Source organism: Bos grunniens, chromosome 22, assembly GCF_055505025.1.
Source record: "Bos grunniens cultivar Pamir isolate PY7600 chromosome 22, Bosgru_T2T1.0, whole genome shotgun sequence".
In the NCBI taxonomy this organism is placed as follows: Eukaryota; Metazoa; Chordata; class Mammalia; order Artiodactyla; family Bovidae; genus Bos; species Bos grunniens.
Genome location: NC_141186.1, coordinates 43,139,213 through 43,158,589, shown reverse-complemented (window position 1 = coordinate 43,158,589; position 19,377 = coordinate 43,139,213). Strand labels below are relative to the sequence as shown.

The 19,377-nt window shown below is 46.7% G+C and overlaps 1 protein-coding gene across 7 annotated transcripts in view; it reads right to left on the bottom strand.

Moving 5' to 3' along the window:
• FAM107A (family with sequence similarity 107 member A) overlaps positions 1 to 19,377 on the bottom strand; it is a 100,011-nt gene that overhangs the window by 33,118 nt on the left and 47,516 nt on the right. For 4 of the 7 annotated variants that reach the window (XM_086367233.1, XM_086367240.1, XM_086367235.1 and 1 more), the window contains one exon: positions 5,268 to 5,331. In XM_086367233.1, the coding sequence (XP_086223359.1) occupies positions 5,268 to 5,331 (64 nt within the window). Of the gene's footprint in view, positions 1 to 2,354; positions 2,543 to 2,985; positions 3,151 to 5,267; positions 5,332 to 19,377 lie in introns of those variants that run through there. The other 3 variants (XM_086367246.1, XM_086367247.1, XM_086367236.1) reach the window with 2 other exon arrangements.

Genomic DNA, 19,377 nt, shown 5'->3' with positions numbered 1-19,377 from the left:
AATTGATGATGGCAGATCTACAGCATTTGGCAGAGAGTGGCAATAGCTAGTGACCAGAAATCATTTAGGGCTTCCCAGATGATGCTATTCGGAGAAGGCAATGGCACCCCACTCCAGTACTCTTGCCTGGAAAATCCCATGGATGGAGGAGCCTGGAAGGCTGCAGTCCATGGGGTCGCTGAGGGTCGGACACGACTGAGTGACTTCACTTTCACTTTTCACTTTCATGCATTGGAGAAAGGAAATGGCACCCCACTCCAGTGTTCTTGCCTGAAGAATCTCAGGGATGGGGGAGCCTGGTGGGCTGCCGTCTATGGGGTCACACAGAGTCGGACACGACTGAAGTGACTTAGCAGCAAATGATGCTAGTGGTAAATAATCTGACTGCCAGTGTAAGAGACTCAAGAGATGGGGGTTCAGTCCTTTGGGTCAGGAAGATCCCCTGGAAGAGGAAATGGCAACCGACTCCAGGACTCTTGCCTGGGAGGTCCCATGGACAGAGGAGCCTGGCGGGGTACAGTCCACGGGGTTGCTCAGACACGACTGAGAAGACACACACGCAGCAGTCATTCACCATGATGACTGTTCTGAGATGTGCAGACTTGGCATAGATGCACCAGAGTTTGAGTGTTTTCTACACATTAGTGGGATAGAAAAGTTCCCCTAGCAGGACTATGGGCATGCTGCTTAAGCTCTAGAGCCTCAGTCTCCTCATCTACTAAATGGGGATAACAGCTGTGACTTTGTAGGGCTGTGAAGACAGTCAGTGGCACAGCGCCTAACGCAGTGCAAGCACACCCTCTGTGAGGCCCGCAAGCCAGCCTCCGCTCCCTTCCTGACAGCTGTGAGTTACCAGGCAGTGTGTGGCCCCAGGACGATATGTCTGCCCATATCTGCCACTCTGGATGTATGGCCAGGAGAAAAATGTTCCTGTTTGGGTGAGGCTCATAGCTGTGGTTCCAGGTTAGAGAATACAAGATCTTCAGATTAGAGCTACCTTCTCCTCACCTTAGTGAGCAGGCAGCAACTGGATAGAGGCCCTTAGGAATAGGTGTCTTGTACGGAAATCCCTGGAGCTGAGGTTTGCAATCAGCTTCTTCCAATTTCAGAGATCGCTTTCTGCCTGCTGTGGTTCAGCCAGATTTAAAGTACCCACCCCTGCACCCCCCACCCCCCCTTCCGGAAGGCGCCTCAGACCTTGGCCAGACTGTGCTTCTGGACTCAGAGAACCGTTGTTTCGAAGTTCCCAAGCAGTAACTCCGCGTGAAATCTCCCCGGGGTGGGGCCCATCTAAGTAGGCAACGCTCAGTCCCGTAGCAGACTCCGTGAGGGCAGGGGGCAAGCGCCGCAGCTGCGGACGCGCACCCACCGTCCACCGCGCCGCTGGCCGCGCTTTCAGCTGCAGGGCTGGGCGCCCAGGACTATCCTTGGGCTCCTCGCCCAAGGCAGAGGGTAGCTGCCTCGGAAGCCTAAGTCCCTTCACATTTCCTTCTCGCCTGGCCGGCAGGGAGCCGGCAGGGGGCCGATTTTCACCTCCTCTGAATGCCTGTCTCCAAGCACTAAGATAGGAATGAAACGCCCTAGATGCTTACTGCGGGAGTTCTTTTTCTTCTTTCCACATCCTTGTATTTTCCAAATTATTTTCACACAGACCCTATATTACATTTGTTTTATTTTCCTAAAGTAAAAAACAAAAAACTATCGTCCTGAGTAGAAAAACAGTATGTGTTTACTGCAAATGACAAAAAGACAAATAGAAAAAAACACCTAAACTCGAATCCTCAAAAACCACCACCCTGTGTTTCTTTCCAAGTCGTTTTCTCCTTAAATGTGTACATCTAGAAAACTGGTTCCTCGCCTTCCTGGAACTTGTCCTCACCGTCCCTACCCTCTCCCCCGCGCCCCCCCACCAACGCACACTCTCCCCTCACAGAACAGCGGAAGCCCTTCACTGGCTGGCGTGTGCTCCTTTAGGCCACCAGTCTTACCCATATCCGGTCTCCCGTGCCTACCAATGCCTTCCCGCACTTGAGCGAGTGCAGGAACTTTTGTAGTTATCTAACGGTGAGTGTCTGTGTATATGTGTGTGTGTGTGTGCGCACCACACGATCATATGAAAGGATAAAGCAATATATCTAAGAGTAGATCCCCAAAAGAACGAATGTAGGGAGGAAAGAAGGAATGAAAGAAAAACAAAAGTAATTAAAAAGAATGAAAGACGGGAGGCAAGAAGGAAAGCACAGCAGTGAAGGACCACGGCGCCCTGCCGGCCAGAGGCTGAGCGCGGTGCGCCCGCGGTGCCCTCCTCGCGCCCTCCCGGAGGCGGGGGGCCGGGGAGACTTGCCGCCACTTACCGGACCGGAGCAGCACCGCCCGGTAGAGCCCGGTGGCCTCAGTGGGCCCCCGCACCCGCTCTCCCAGCCTCTGCGCCATGCACTCGTGCGCTGGATTGCGGAGCTGGGAGCGCACCGCGGAGCGCAGTCCTCTGTCGGAGCACCTTCACAACCGTGACTTGCCGGAGATCCAAACCCCGCCGCAGATCAGGTTACACAGGGCAGCAGCGCCAGGCCCTGAGGCGCCCGCGGGGGAGGGACTGGAGGCCGGGGCCAGGCCGGTATCTCTGCCCAGGCTGGGCATGGGTAAGCCTCTGGCGTGAGGACTCCTGGCTTCACGGTTCCAGGGCCAAGGCGAGAACCCCGTGTCCTGATTTCCAGCCTGGTCTCCTACCTGCTCTTCTCTTTCCCTGGCTGCTGGCCTTGCTGAATGCCGCAAGCAGGTGTGGGGTTCTGGAGTGCCATCTCTGGGATCAGGTCCAGCGCCACTAATTCATAGCTGTGTGACCCTACGAATCAGTTATCTAACCTCACAGAGCCTCAGTTTCCTCATCTGTAAAATGGGGATATCCATAGAATTCATCTCTCAGGGTTGTGAGGGTAACCAACACATTTTTGCTATCTCTTAGAACAGTGGCCAGCACAGAACAAAGGCAATGTATTGTTTTTATTTTTTGTTTTTTTTTGTTTTTTTCAGTGTTTCAAGGCATCCTGGGGTGGGTGACACTGAGAAGCTGGGGCTTCACTGGGGGAAGTAAGTTGTGGTGGGAGGCCCCTGGGATTCCACAAGATTTCCTTCTCTGGCTTCATGGAATACCTGTAACATCCAGAAATAGGAGGACCAGTTGAGTTGAGTCACTCAGTGGTGTCCGACTCTTTGCGACCCCATGGACTGTGGCATGCCAGGCTTCCCTGTCCATCACCAGCTCCTGGAGCTTATTCAAACTCATGTCCATTGAGTCGGTGATGCCATCCAACCATTTCATTCTCTGTTGTCCCCTTCTCCTCCTGCCTTCAGTCTTTCCCAGCAACAGGCTCTCTTCCAAGGAGTCAGTTCTTCACATCAGGTGGCCAAAGTATTGGAATTTCAGCTTCAGCATCAGTCCTTTCAATGAATATTCAGGATCAATTTCCTTTAGGATGGACTGGATGGATCTCCTTGCAGTCCAAGGGACTCTCAAGAGTCTTCTCCAACACCACAGTTCAAAAGCATCAATTCTTTGGCGCTCAGCTTTCTTTATACATGACTACTGGAAAAACCAAAACTTTGACTAGACGGACCTTTGTTGGTAAAGTAATGTCCCTGCTTTTTAATAAGCTGTCTAGGTTGGTCATAACTTTTCTTCCAAGGAGCAAGTGTCTTTTAATTTCATGGCTGCAGTCACCATCTGCAGTGATTTTGGAGCCCCCCCCTCTCCAAAATAGTCACTGTTTTCATTGTTTCCCCAAGAGTCTAAAGGTGGATGGGCAAGGTCCACCAGGCAGTTTGGAAGATATAAGAAAACAACCATTTTGATTATCTACCCTGTGACTGCTGCTGTGCTATATATCTTCTAAAACAAAAACTAATCTTCATGTGCTTTATGTCCTCTTCTGTTTCACCTTCACAGTCCTATGAATTAGGGTCTATTAGCACTCCAGTGTTCTTGCCTGGAGAATCCCAGGGATGGGGGAGCCTGGTGGGCTTGCGTCTCTGGGGTTGCACAGAGTTGGACACGACTGAAGCGATGCAGCAGCAGCAGCAGCCTTCTTTCCAATTTTACAGATGAGGAAACAGGCTCAGAGGAGTTAAGCAATTTATCTGAGGTCACACAGTGTGGGGTTGGCATACAAACTCAGGGGCCCTGACCTAGAAATGGGCCACTCTCCTGCGTCTCTGTTATTTTATGTGCTCTTCATGCAAACATTGGAAGGTAGGTATGATAACATGAATGTAGGAATCCCATTCAAGATACCACCTTAGAGATGATGCAATTGAAACGCAGGGAGGTAAGGTAGCTTGCTCATGCTCAGAGCTAGCTGGAGAAGCCAGCTCCCAATTCAGTTTTCTACCCACAAAATGAATGCCCCTGAAATCTACAGAATCCCAGCACCCGCCCCCAGAGCTTCCCAGGCTCCTGAACAGCCTCTGTTTATGGCTGCGTCTGCGGACCACAGAGTCTTGAGCCAGCTGCTGCGACCATGGCCACACAGTACCATCTTCCTCTGCCTCCGTGTCCTCCCCGGCCGTGGTGCCACAGAGGCCAACAGCCAACTTGCCTCTCGCTCTCCCTTGACCACTGCCCAGGCCCAGCTTCTGCTATGACTCAGAGGTCCCTGTCACCACACAGGATCCCAAGGACCCAAGTACACACTTTGATTTTGGAGACCTAGTCACTGGCCAGACTGGTCATGTTTCTCATCAACAACCAGCCACCATGAAAGCCAGGCATGATGCCAGACACTGGGCATTCAATATCTCGTATCCATTCTTCAGAGGAAACTGTATCTCATGTAACCCACTTTTTGATTAAGTATGGTTATACGCATTTTAGAGATGAGGAAAATAAGGTTCAAGTGACTTACCCAAGATCACTTTTTATCTAATTATACTGTAAAATATGTTGAAATGACACATAAAGGAGTAAAGAATGAAGTAAATGTGATTCATGAACTTTCCAACCAGACATAATCAGTATTATATTGGGGACACTCCTTCCAGACTTATAAAAAATGCATATACAAAACTTACCTCTTTCTAATATTTCAAGTAGTGGAGAAGGCATTTGAACCCAGATGGTGCCAAAGCTTTTACTGAAGGAGGAAAACCAAGCCAGGTGTCGAACAAGGTGCGGGTTCAGGAAAATTATGACTAAGGAATGTGCTTTTACAGAGCATTGCAAAGAGATTAACATTAATTGCATCCCCAAGGAATTCTAGGTGAATCTGACTTACCTGAGCCATTTAGTCTCTGCTTCTCATTTTCATTATGAAATATGGCCTGGGGAGAGTATTCCTTCTGTGAACACAGAGAAAGTAAATGGCAGAGAGGACCCTCTGTTCCTTGGCAGTGAGGGGGAGTGAAGAGAAATTCACAGAGTCCCTGAGTCTTGACCATAGATGGGACTGGCCAGGATCAAAGTCCTCTGCAGAGAAACAAAGTACTCTAGTCCTTGGAGAGTGTGTGTGTTTGGGCATCATTTGTGAGACTCACTTCTTTTTTTATGAGACTCACTTAGAAAAAAAAAGTAGTTTTAAAACAGTTTTAGATTGAGAGAAAAATTGAGAGATAATTCCTTGTACCCTGCATGCAGATTCTCTATTATTTCTCTTGTTAACATCCTACATGTATGTAGATATACATGTACATAGTATGGCACATCTGTTCTAATTAACAAATTATTAGACTTAACTAATTAGTAAGTAATAACATTATTTTAAAAATATTCTCACCTCCCCCCAATTCAGGATGGAAATCACTTTACTGAGTCTGACTGGGTTGTGAAGATGCATATTCTTTTTTTTTTTTTTTTAATTTTATTGGAGTATAGTTGATAGTGTTGTGTTAGTTCCAGGTGTACAGCAAGTGAATCAGCTATACACACACACACACACACACCTTTTTAGATTCTTTTCCATATAGGCCATTACAGAGTACTGAGTACAGTTCCCTGTACTATGCAGTAGGTCCTCGTTAGTCATCTACTTTACATAGAGTGGTGTACATATGTCAACCCCAATCTTCCACTTTATCCCTCCCCCTTTACTTCTTGGTAACCATAAGTTTTCTACATCTGTAACTGTTTTTGTAATAAGTTCATTTGTATCCTTTTTTGTTTTCTAGATTCCACATATAAGTGATATCATATGCTATTGCTTGCAGCATTCTTATTAACTAAAGTCCAAGAGATAGTGGAGGACAGAGGAGCCTGGCGTACCGCAGTCCATGGGGTCACAGAGTCGGACACGACTTAGCAACTGAACAGCAACAAGAAGACCTTATTCAGAGTTCCTTAGTTTTTACCCAATATTCTTTTTTCTATCTGAGAATCTCATCCAAGATACCATGTTACATTAGGCTGTCTTATCTCCTTAGGCGCCTGTTGGCTGTGATAGTTTCTCAGACTCTCTTTTGGATGAACTTGACGGTTTTGAAGATTACTGAGAGCTGTGTTCTTTTGTGTGAGGTTTCTTCTACCTGGACTGCCTTCTCCCTACCTTCCTGGCAAACTCCTTATCCCTCAAGGGCAGTTTCAGAAGGCATCAGGGTTCAGTCCTCAACGCTGGTTCTTAGACATCTTTTTTTCTCCCTCTACTCTGTCATGACTTTAAAAAACTCTGTCAGTGATTCCTAAATGTTTATTTCTAGTTCAGACTTTCACCCTGAGCTTACACTCCATCCAGTAGGCTACTTGGCATCTCCACTTGAAAGAGGCCCAACTCACCACGACCCACATGGAATTCCTGACCACTCCAGCCCGTTTCTCCCATCACCCCATCTTAATTAACAAGGGCCTCCGTTCCAGCCCTGTGGCTCAGGTGGGAGCTGGAGGCTGCCTTGCCCTGTCTTCCTACAACCCCTCAGATCACAAAAGCATGATCAAGTCTACCTCCTACAATCTCATCAGTCCATCCACTTCTCGCCCCACCACAGCCCAGGCACTCCCACTGTGTGCCTGATGCCTGCGGTAGCCTTCCCCCTTCAAACCACTCTCCACAGATTCTAGAGCAAGGCTTTAAAATGTGATGCAGGCTCTGACCCTGTCCCTACTCGAAACCCTTTGGCTCTTCCCACTGCACTTGAAACCAAACTCACATGCCTTCCCCTGACCTTCAAGGCCCCTGCAATCTGACCCTCTCCTTGCCAACCTCTCAGACCTCATTTATTTGTTCCTTCATATGTTCAAGGACTTGGGAGTGCGTCTTTGAAAAAAACAGACAGGGCTCTTTGACCTGTTGGCACCGACATTCTATTAATAATGAGGGAGACAGAAAATAGGCATAATGTTAAAAGGGATAGGTCGGTGGAGAGAAGGAAGGTCAGAGCTGGGGAGGGGTGGGGAGTGGGGCCACACGTGATAATAAATGTCTGCTGGTGGTGCGGGGGGCGGGGGGGGGGGGCGGGCGGCGGTGCTCATGGAGAAGCTGAGATGGGAGCCTGGACCTGCAGGAAGTGGGGGAGTTAGCCACACAGGTATCTTAGGGAAGAGGGCTGCAGACAGAGGAAGCAGTGAGAGCGAGAGTCCTGAGGCTGGAGTGCGCCAGACATTCAGGGAACAGCAGGGCGGCCCGGGGGCCCAGGCGAGGCTTGTGCAGGGACAGTCACGTGAGGGGAGGCCATCGAGGGACAGGGCCACCTTCCTCCCACCGCACACTCCAGCCACCAGGAGCCACCTTCGCTCCCTGAAAGCCATGCTGTCTTTCACTTTCCCCCTCTGTTATAAGCTGCCCCGCTACCCAGGGAGCCACTCCTCAACTCTGCCTGACTATTCCTTTTTATAAGTCTCGGCTGAAATGCCACTTCCTCAAGGAGGTCCCACTGATCACATGACCCCACGGCACCCCAAGCTCCCCTGTGTTAATATTCACCACTCAGTTATGATCATCTGAACCCTGTCTCCTTCACCAGACTGTACTCAGCTTGAAGGGGCACTGGGACCTGTTCATGGCTGTCTCCCCAGCTGGGCTTGGACTGGGTGCCCAGTAATGGTTTATTAAAAGAATTAATGTCAGAAACACAAACAACCCAATAAAAAAAAATGGGTGGAGGACCTAAATAGACTGTTCTCCAAATATTCAGAGGGCCAACAAACACATGAAAAGATGCTCATCATCACTAATTGTTAGAGACACGCAAGTCAAAAGTACGCAGTATCACCTCACATCCATCAGAATGTCCATCATCAAAAAGTCTACAAACAATAAATGCTGGAGAGGATGTGAAGAAAAGCGGACCTTCTTACACTGTTGGTGGGGATGTAAAATGATATAGGCACTATGGAGAACAGGAGGGAAGTTCCTTTAAAAACCTAAAATAGAACTACCACATTACCCAGCAATCCCACAACTGGGCATATACCCTGAGAAAACCATAAATCAGAAAGACACATGCACCCCAGTGAGTGTTCACTGCAGCACTATTTACAATGGCCAGGATGTGGAAGCAACCTAGATGTCCATCAACATAGAATAAAGAAGATGTGGTACACATATACAATGGAATACTACTCAGCCATAAAAAGGAACCAAGTTGGGTCAGTTGTAGAGAAGTGGATGGACCTAGAGTCTGTCATACAGAGTGCAGTAGGTCAGAGGAGAAAAACAATATTTGTATCAATGCCTATATATGGAATCTAGAAAAATGGTACAGATGAACCTATTTTCAGGGCAGAAATGGAGACACAGCAGTGGACTTGTTGACATAGAGGGGAAGAGAAGGGTGGGATGAATTGAGAGATGGAGACTAATATATATACATTGCTGCTGCTGCTGCTAAGTCGCTTCAGTCGTGTCTGACTCTGTGCGACCCCATAGATGGCAGCTCACCAGGCTCCCCCATCCCTGGGATTCTCCAGGCAAGAACACTGGAGTGGGTTTCCATTTCCTTCTCCAATGCATGAAAGTGAAAAGTGAAAGTCACTCAGTCGTGTCAGACTCTTCGAGACCCCATGGACTGCAGCCTACCAGGCTCCTCCATCCATGGGATTTTCCAGGCAAGAGTACTGGAGTGGGGTGCCATCACCTTCTCCGATATACATACACTACCATGTGTAAAACAGATAGCTAGTGGGAAGCTGCTATATAGCACAGGGAGCTCAGCTCTGTGGTGACCTAGAGGGGTGGGGTGGGAGGGAGGCTCAAGAGGGAGGGGATATAGGTACACCTACAGCTGATTCACGTTGTTGTACATCAGAAACTAACACAATATTGTTGTTTTTTTTTTTTTCAAATTGTATATATTTTTATTAATTTTGCAGAGAGATAAAATTTGTGATATTCAAGTACATCAAGTTTGTGAAGAAATGGATCCTTTGATATATTTCTTATGGGCATCACAAATCTTTTAATCAATTTTGTAATACATGTTAAAAAGCCTATACATGATATTTAAAGATTTAGATCACAAAAGTCTACTTTTATTTATTTATTTATTTATTTTCATTTTTTGAATGTTGAGTTTTATTTTAATTTTATTTTATTTTTAAACTTTACATAATTGTAACACAACATTGTAAAGCAATTATATTCCAGTAAAAAAAAATAGATGAGTAAAGTGAATGAGTGAATGAACGGATGCACCCACACGGTGAGCCCTGGGCTCTATGAGGGAAGTGTGTGACTCCACAGTGAGTGAATCAGGGCTGGAATGCGGGATGCCTGCCGCTGCCGGCCCAGAAATTGGAACGGGGACAGCAGGGCCCACGGTCCTGGCATCTCCCTGGGGCGCTCTGCCATTGTGAGCTCTGTCGCCGAGGAGGGTATAGAGAAGGGAGGCTGTTTGAGGTCTGGCCAAGCCTTTCATGGTTTAAGCAGAGACAGCAAGAGGACCAGCAACTTGATCTCTAGAATAAAGTCCCAGGACAGAAAAATGACCTTCTCCAGAGGCTTGGGAGGGCGATCAGAGCTTCTCCTCACATCTCCCCACACACACCTGGAGAGGGAGACTGAGTCCCAAGGGTGGTGTGAGCATTACAGAGCCAGGCTTCCCCAAGGAGCAGCTCCCTGGACTTGGAGTTCAAACAAGTGTCCCTTGCATGCCTGCCAACCACCCTTGCACAACAGATTTGTTGGAAATCAGGCCAACTTGTGTCCAGTAAAAGCTCAGTGACCACGAAAGAGTCCTCTCCCTGCAGTCACTGAAGTTTGCTGATAAAGAAAACATTCCACGTGCCCACAGCCACTTGCCAAGGCAAAGCCGATTTGAAAAGTCGCCTGGACCTTTGCTGACGTATTACAGGTAACTGACAGTCTTTTCCAAGGACTGTGCTGATAAATACAGCCAATTCTCATTTGCTCACACCACTGAGGGACTGGAAGATGCTGGCCTAGTTCTAAGGTTAGTGAAAGTTAGCACATACAATTTCCAGAGGAAACACCACTATATATTGTACAATATACCCAACTATGACTGAACGCAACTCAGTGCAAAGACATCTCCTGTGGCCACCGCCTGCTTCCTTTCATGTCCTCAACTTCTGAGAACAGTCTCTTGGGGTGGGTCCTTGGGGACCTTGGGCGAGCCTATGTCCCATCTCCTTTTCTCCGTTTGCTCCAGTGCTTCCCCCGGAGGCTGATGCCTCTGTCTGATAAGGATCAGGAAGACCTCAACCCCATCACTCATCCATTCCAGCCTTCCCCACAGGATGACACATGTACCAAGTAACACCTCTGGGGGACTTCCCTGGTGGTCCAGTGGTTAAGAATCCACGTGCCAATGCAGGAGACACAGGTTTGATCCCTGGTCTGAAAGATCCCACAGGACAACTAAATCTGTGCCCCCAACTCTTGAGTCTGTGCTCTAGAGCCAGTGCTCTGCAATAAGAGAAGCCATTGCAATGAGAAGCCTGCACACTGCAATCAGAGGGTAGCCCTTTCTAGTCACAACTAGAGAAAGCCTGCACACAGCAACGGAGACCCAGTGCAGCCAAAAACTTACTAAGTAAATTCATAATAACACCTCTGGGACCTTGCTTTGTCTGTCTATAAGCATTTTAGAAATCAAGCACACGGCCATGAAGTGCACTCACCTTCAGTAGCCCAGTGAAGGCTTACATGTGTGTTCACCCTTACAGCCACCTCCACGTTCAAGCTATAGAACATCCTCTGCACCCCGGAGGGCTCCCCATGCCCCATCTCAGTCAATGCCCACCCTCTCCTAGAGTAAACCCTATTCTGACCCCTATCACCACAGGCTCATTTATCTTGTTCTAGAGCTTCGTATGAATGGAATCGTCACAGTCACTGTTTGGGCAGCCTGTGTGAGCTTCAGCAGGGTTGTCGCCTCTGTCAGCAGATGACTCTCCACTGCTACGTTCCCTTGCTGCATCCCGGTGTGAAGGCCTGCTCTTCTTCAGCTTCCAGGTCAGGGCGTGACTAATAAGGCTGCTATGAATACCTTCTGGTTGGCTGTTTGGTAAACACAGTGCTGTTTCTGTTGGGTAAACAGCCAGTGGTGGAAGTGCTGGGTCCTAAGGTAGGTGAATGCTTACCTACAGTAGATACTGTCTACACTGATTTTATCAGTGTATGTGCTGTGCTTTTAGTATCTTCACAACAGGGTTTTTTGACACATTGGTGTCCCTTCTTGTGCACCGTCCTTTGGGCTGGTGCGGGAGAGGAAGGGAGAACTGGAAAAATGGCATCTTGGATAAATATGGGACTTCCCTGGTAGCTCAGATGGTAAAAAGTCTGCCTGCAATGCAAGAGACCTGGGTTTGATCCCAGGTCAGGAAGATCCCCTGGAGAAGGAAATGGCACCCCACTCCAGTATCCTTATTCGGGAAATCCCATGGACAGAGGAGCCTGGTAGGCTATAGTCCATGGGGTTGCAAAGAGTCAGACATGACTGAGCAACTTTCACTTGGATAAATATACAAGAGTCTGAATTCTGCCCTTAGAAGAGATGCGGGTAGGACCACAGACTATTAGTCCCTGTAGCCTGTGGTGAATCCAGGGGGAGGGATGTCTCTGTGCATCTTTGTTTCCGTGCCCCCTCCCTGCCCCTCCATTAAACTGTAAACACCGTGAGAACAGAGACTGTGACATTCGGGGATGTGTCTTCAAAGTCTAGCACCATGTGAAGCAAGGCAAAGTTAGAAGTGAAAAAGGAGAAGTTACAGCTGATACTGCAGACATACAAAGGATCATAAGAGACTTCTATAAGCAACTATATGCCAATGAAATGGACAACCTGGAAGAAATGGACTAATTCTTAGAAAAGTACAACCTTCCAAAGACTGAACCAGGAAGAAACAGAAAACATGAATAAACCAATCATAAGTCATGAAATTGAAACTATGATGTAAAAACTTCCAACAAACACAAGTTCAGGACCAGATGGCTTCACAGGCAAATGCTAGGAAACATTCAGAGAAGAGCTAACATCTATACTTTTGAAACTGTTCCCAAAAAACTGCAGAGGGAGGAACACTCCTGAACTCATTCTGTGAGGCCACCATCACTGTGATACCAAAACCAGACAAAGATATCACCAAAAACAGGACTTCCCTGGTGGTCTAGCAGTTAAGAATTTACGTTCCAACTCATGGGACAGATTTGATCCCTGGTCAGGGAACTAAGATCCCACATGCCACAGAGCAACTAAAGACCGCATGCCCCAACCAGAGAAGCCTGTGTGCCGCAAGTGCACCGTCTGTGCATTCTAGAGCCCGTGTGCAGCAACTGCAGAAGCCTGCATACCACAACTGGAGAAGCCCGTATGCTGCCAAGAGCCCAGGAACTGCAATGAACACCCAGCACAGCCAAAAAGAAAAAGAAAATCACAAGCCCATATCACTGATGAACACAGATGCAAAAATCCTCAACAAAATACTAGCAAGCGAATCCAAAAACACATTAAAAGCATCATATGCCACGATCAAGTGGGATTTATCCCAGACAAGGATTCTTCAACATATGCAAATCAGTCAATGTGATACACCATATTAACAACTTGAAGAATAAAAACCATAAGACTTTGACCAAATTCCACACCCATTTATGATCAAAACTCTCCACAGAGTGGGTACCGAGGGAGCCTACTTCAACATAATAAAGGCCATATATGACAAATCCATAGCAGACATTATTCTCAGTGTTGAAAACCTGAAAGTATTTCCTCTAAGATCAGGAATGAGATAAGGGGATCCACCCTTGCCACTATTATTCAGCATAGTTTTGAAAGTCCTAGTAGCCACAGCAATCCGAGAAGACAAATAAAAGGAATCCAACTTGGAAAAGAAGTAAAACAGCCACTGTTTGCAGATAACAGGATACTATACATAGAAAACCCTAATGATGCCACCAGAAAAATCACTGAATCAATGAATTTTGTAAAGTTGCAGGATAGAAAATTAATACACAAAAATCTCTTGCATCCTTTACCCTAACAATGGAATATTAGAAAGAGAAATTAAGGAAACAATCCCATTGATCACTGCAACAAAAAGAATAAAATACCTAGGAATAAACCTACCTAAGGAGACAAAAATCTGTATGCCAAAAACTATAAAATACTGAAGAAAGAAATCAAAGATAACACACATATGGAGAGATACATATGTTCTTAGAAGAATCAGTATTGTGAAAATGGCTATACTGTCCAAAGCAATCTACAGATTGAGTGCTGCTGCTGCTACTGCTAAGTCGCTTCAGTCGTGTCTGACTCTGTGCAACCCCAGAGACGGCAGCCCACGAGGCCCCCCCACCCCCACCCCTGGGATTCTCCAGGCAAGAACACTGGAGTGGGTTGCCACTTCCTTCTCCAATTCATGAAAGTGAAAGTGAAGTCGCTTAGTCATGTCCGACTCTTCGCGACCCCAGCCTACCCCCTGGTAGGCTTCGCGACTGCAGCCTACCAGGCTCCTCCGTCCATGGGATTTTCCAGGCAACAGTACTGGAGTGGGGTGCCATTGCCTTCTCCAACAGATTCAGTGCAATTTCTATCAAATTACCAATGGCATTTTTCAAAGAACTAGAACAGAAATTTTTACAAATTGTATGTAAACTCAAAACACCCTGAATAGCCAAAGCCATCTTGAGAAAGCTAAATGAGCTGGAGGAATCAGACTACCTGACTTCAGAGTATGTTACAAAGCTACCATCATCAAGATGGTATGGTACTGGCACAGAAATATAGACCAATGGAACAGGATAGGAAGCCCAGAGATAAACCCATGTACATATGGTCACCTAGTCTATGACAATCTGCCTGCAGTGCAGGAGACTCAGTTTCGATCCTTGGGTCAAGAAGATCCCCTGAAGAAAGGAACGGCTACCCACTCCACTATTCTTGCCTGGAGAATTCCATGGACAGAGGAGCCTGGTAGGCTACAGTCCTGCCAGGGGTCACAAAGAGTCAGACAGGACTGAGGGACTTTCACTAATCTATGACAAAGGAGCCAAGATTACACAATGGAGGAAAAACAGCCTCTTTAATAAGGGAAGATTAGACAGCTACATGTAAAAGAATGAAATTACAATACTCCTTCATATCATACACAAAAATAAACTCAAAATGGATTAAAGTCCTGAATGTAAGGCCAGATACTATAAAACTCCTAGAGGAAAACACAGGCAGAACAGTCTTTGACATAAATCACACCAAAATCTTTTGTGACCCATCTCTTACAGTAATGAAAATAAAAACAAAAATAAACAAATAGGACCTAATTAAACTTAAAAGTTTGTGCACAGCAAAGCAAACCATACAAGACAAAAAGACAACTCTCAGAATAGGAGAAAATATTTTCAAACAAAGAATTGATCTCCAAAAGATACAAATAGCTCATGCAGCTCAATGTCAAAACACCAAACAATCCAATCAAAAAATCGGTACAAGACCTAAATGGACATTTATGCAAAGAAGATGTAAAAATGGCCAACAAACAAATGAAAAAACGCCCAACATCGATAATCATTCAGTTCAGTTCAGTTCAGTTGCTCAGTCGTGTCCAACTCTTTGCAACCCCATGAATCGCAGCACGCCAGGCCTCCCTGTCCATCACCAACTCCCGGAGTTCACCCAGACTCACGTCCATTGAGTCAGTGATGCCATCCAGCCATCTCATCCTCTGTCGTCCCCTTCTCCTCCTGCCCCCAATCCCTCCCAGCATCAGAGTCTTTAGAGAAATATAAATCAAACCGACAATGAGGTATCACCTTACACTGGTTAAAATAGTCATCATCAAAAAATCCAGATGCAATAAATACTGGAGAGGGTGTGGAGAAAAGAGAAGCCTCCTGCATCCTCAGAAAACTAAAAACAGAACTATCATATGAGTCAGCAATCCCACTAATGGGAATACACTTAAAGAAAACCATAATTTGAAAAGACACATATATCCCAATGTTTATTGCAGCACTGTTTACATTAGCCAGAACATGGAAGCAACATAAATGTTCATCAAAAGAGGAATGGATACAGAAGGTGTGGAACATATATACAATGGACTATTATTCAGCCATGAAAAGGAATGAAATTGGGTCATTTGTCGTGATGTGGACAGACCTAGAGTTTGTCATACACAGTAAAGTAAATCAGGAGGGGGAAACGAATGTTGTATATTAAAACATACACACGGAATCTAGAAAAATGGTAGAGACAAAGCTATTTGCTGGGCAGGAATAGACATACCTGTAGAGAATGGACACAGTGAGGGAGAGGGAGAGGGAGAGTGGGACAAGTTGGGAAGTAGCGTTCACATACATGCACTGCTGCTGCTAAGTCGCTTCAGTCGTGTCCGACTCTGTGCGACCCCGTTGACGGCAGCCCATCAGGCTCCCTCGTCCCTAGGGTTCTCCAGGCAAGAACACTGGAGTGGGTTGCCATTTCCTTCTCCAATGCATGAAAGTGAAAAGTGAAAGTGAAGTCGCTCAGTCATGTCCGACTCTAGTGACCCCATGGACTGCAGCCTACCAGGCTCCTCCGTCCATGGGATTTTCCAGGCAAGAGTACTGGAGTGGGGTGCCATTGCCTTCTCCCTTACATGCACTTCCATGTGTAAAACAGACAGCTCGAGGGAAGCTGCTGGATAGCACAGGGAGCTCAGTTCAGTGCTTGGGTGATGACTGAGAAGGGTGGGGTGGGAGGTGGGAGGGAGGCTCTAAGGGAGGAGATACAGGCACAGAGATAGTTACTTTGTTACACAGCAGAGACTAATGCAACATTGTAAAGCAATTATACTCCAATTAATTAAACTTTTAAGCTTCTGCACAGCAAAGGAAATCATAAATAAGATAAAAAGACAACCCTCAGAATGGGAGAAAATATTTGCAAACAAAGCAGCAAAGGATTACTTTCCAAAATACATAAGCAGCTCAGGCAACTCAATATCAAAAAAAACATACAGCCCAATCAATAAATGCGTGGGGGAAACAGACATTTCTCCAAAGACGACATGTAGATGGCCAACAAACACATGAAAAGATGCTCAACATCACTAATCATTAGAGAAATGCAGATCGAAGCTACAATGAGATACTACCTCACACTGGTCAGAATGGCCATTATCAAAAAATCTAGACACAACAAATGCTGGAGAGGGTGTGGAGAAAAGGGAACCCTCTTGCACTGTTGGTGGGAATGTAAATTGATGCAGCCACTATGGAGAACAACATGGAGGGCCCTTAAAAAACTAAAAATAAGACTACCACATGGCCCAGCAATCCCACTCCAAGGCACAGAGAAAACCTAGAGAAAACCACAACTCCAAAAGACACATGCACCCTGGTGTTCACTGCAGCGCTAGTCACAATAGCCAAGACACGGAGGCAACTTAAACGGCCAGCAACAGTGGAATGGAACAGACCTGGGTCATCTGTAGAGAGGTTGATGGACATAGAGGCCGTCATACAGAGTAAAGTAAGCCCAAAAGAGAAAAACAAATACCACGTATTGATGCATATGTGTGGAATCCAGAAAAACAGTATAGATGATCTTATTTGCAACCAGAAATAGAGACACACTTAGAGAACAAATGCATGAATTGTGATGGGGTGGGATGAACTGGGAGATTGGGATTGACAGATATACACTGTTCATATTACATATAAAATAGGTAACGAATGAGAAATTACTATATAGCTCAGAGAACTCTACTCAATGCTCTGTGGTGACTTAAAGGAGAAAGATACTAAAAAACAAAAACCAAAAAGTCCAGCACAGTTGCTAGTACATAGGTGTTCAGTAAAGAAAACTACCTTAATACGGTAGCAAATGTTCACTGAGCACATCTCAGAGCTGAGTGCCGCGTTAAGAATGTACCTGTATGCAAGTGGAAGTGAAGTCGCTCAGTCGTGTCCGACTCTTTGTGACCCCATGGACTGTAGCCCACCAGGTTCCTCTGTCCATGGGATCTTCCAGGCAAGAATACCGGAGTGGGTGGCCATTTCCTTCTCCAGGGGATCTTTCCGACCCAGGGATTGAACCTGGGTCTCCCGCATCGCAGGCAGACGCTTTACCATCTGAACCACCAGGGAAGCCTGTACGGTCTCACTTAAATTTCATAATGCATAGTTTGTTTGGTTTTTTTTAAATCATATAGTGAATATTTACAAAGTATGTACAGTGGCATCAAGCCAACTCAGTAAGCACCGAATGTTGATATGATACAGACATTTTCGATCACTGTACAATTAATTAAAAACCTAAGATAAAGAACTTAAAAGCCTCAGATTTTGAGATTAGGGAACAGCTGGGTTCCTGTTTTGCAGATAAGGAAGGAAGCTGAGGCCTTGGACAGGTTAGGATACTCAGCTGGCAGTGGCAGCAATGCAGTCTGACTCTGGAGCCCGGGCCCTAGTCACATTCACAAATCACGTGTGAGTAAGTGTGTGTGTGGTGGAAAAGAAACTGTACCCCATTTTACTGAAAAGGAGACTGAGGCTCAGAGAGATTAAGGAACACTTTTCTGTGAATTCAGTTGGACCAGCGTCCCTCTCAAGCTACTTCTTTTTTTTAAAATTTTTTGGCTTCCCTGAGTGGCTTGCAAAATCTTAGTTCTCCAACCAGGGACTGAACCAAGTCCCTCGGCCGTGAGCGTGCGGAGTCCTACCCACTGAACCACCAGGGAATTCCCGCAAGCTAATTTTTAAAGATGGAGTACTTCTAACATGATCCTTGGCTCCTACCCATCCTCTCCCGTTCCCCATTCCTGAGCTCATGAACACAGGGCTCGCAGGGCCCTCCGTGAGCCTCTGCCTCACTGCCTCGCTGTCACAGAGCCACTGTGCTGTGTGAGGCGACACCTGCCGCTTCTCGCTTCCTTCCCCAGGGACAGGGAGAATCACAACCAGCCACCCTTTACTTACAGTGCTGGGCACTGCTTGGAGAAGTGCCAGACCCTGGGACCTGTTCCTTTCCAGAGGTCCATTTACATTGTACCAGTGTTGGGTCCTCAAGGGCACCACCTGTCATCAAAGAGAGCCCCCAGGGTCCCTGTCTCCAGGGTCTGCTCACTGTCCATTCATTCCAGCCCCTAGGGCTTCAGAGGCCCAGAGCACTGCCCTCCTGGAACCAGGCTGAGGCCCTGGACAAGGAACTACCCCCCATCCAGGAGGCAGAGGGACAGCCTTCTGCTCCTCGCCTGCAGTTGGCAGGGGGGCTATCTAGTTCACCTTAAAACCTTGTAAAATAGTTCCCACAAGAATATATAGATCCACTGCTGCTTTAAACATTTTGAACAACCCAACTGCATATAAAACATTTCTCCTTTCTAGCCCCTCTCAACCTCAACATCACCCCTTCCCCAGAGTTACCACTATTTTTGATGACGTCTGTGTGTTTTGGTCATTTTTTGTAGCTTGTTTAAGCTCTATGTCTTGTAGATAGTTCTATGTTAACATATATAGATCTGCTTTTCTCTTTTGATCTACTGAGTTTGTAATACAGCGTGATGCCATAGTTCGTTCGTTTTTAAACAAACCCCCTTTAGTTCAACATTTAGGTTGTTTCCAGTTGGTCCCGATTACAATTAAATCTGTTCCGAACACCCTTGAGCTTGCCTCTCTGTGCAGGGATGTGTGTTTCCCTCGGGTAGACTGTATGAGGTAGAAAGTGCTGGGCTAAAGGGTACATATGTTTTAAGTTTCAGCAGATGCCACCAAATTACATCTGTAACCAAGCAGGACCCTGTGGGGCCTTCCCGGGACAGACCCCTCCCCCACCCCCTCTGCTGCAGCTCCTCCCTGATAACAGTACCTAGATAACAGTATCTGGTGCACACTTCCTGAGTTGTTTCACAGATGCTAAACCCCCACCAATGGGAAGAAGCCAAGGACTTCACAGCCCAAGGGCTGATGACGTTGACTCCTGTGATGCCTCCTGTTGCCTCACCAGCAGCCAGAG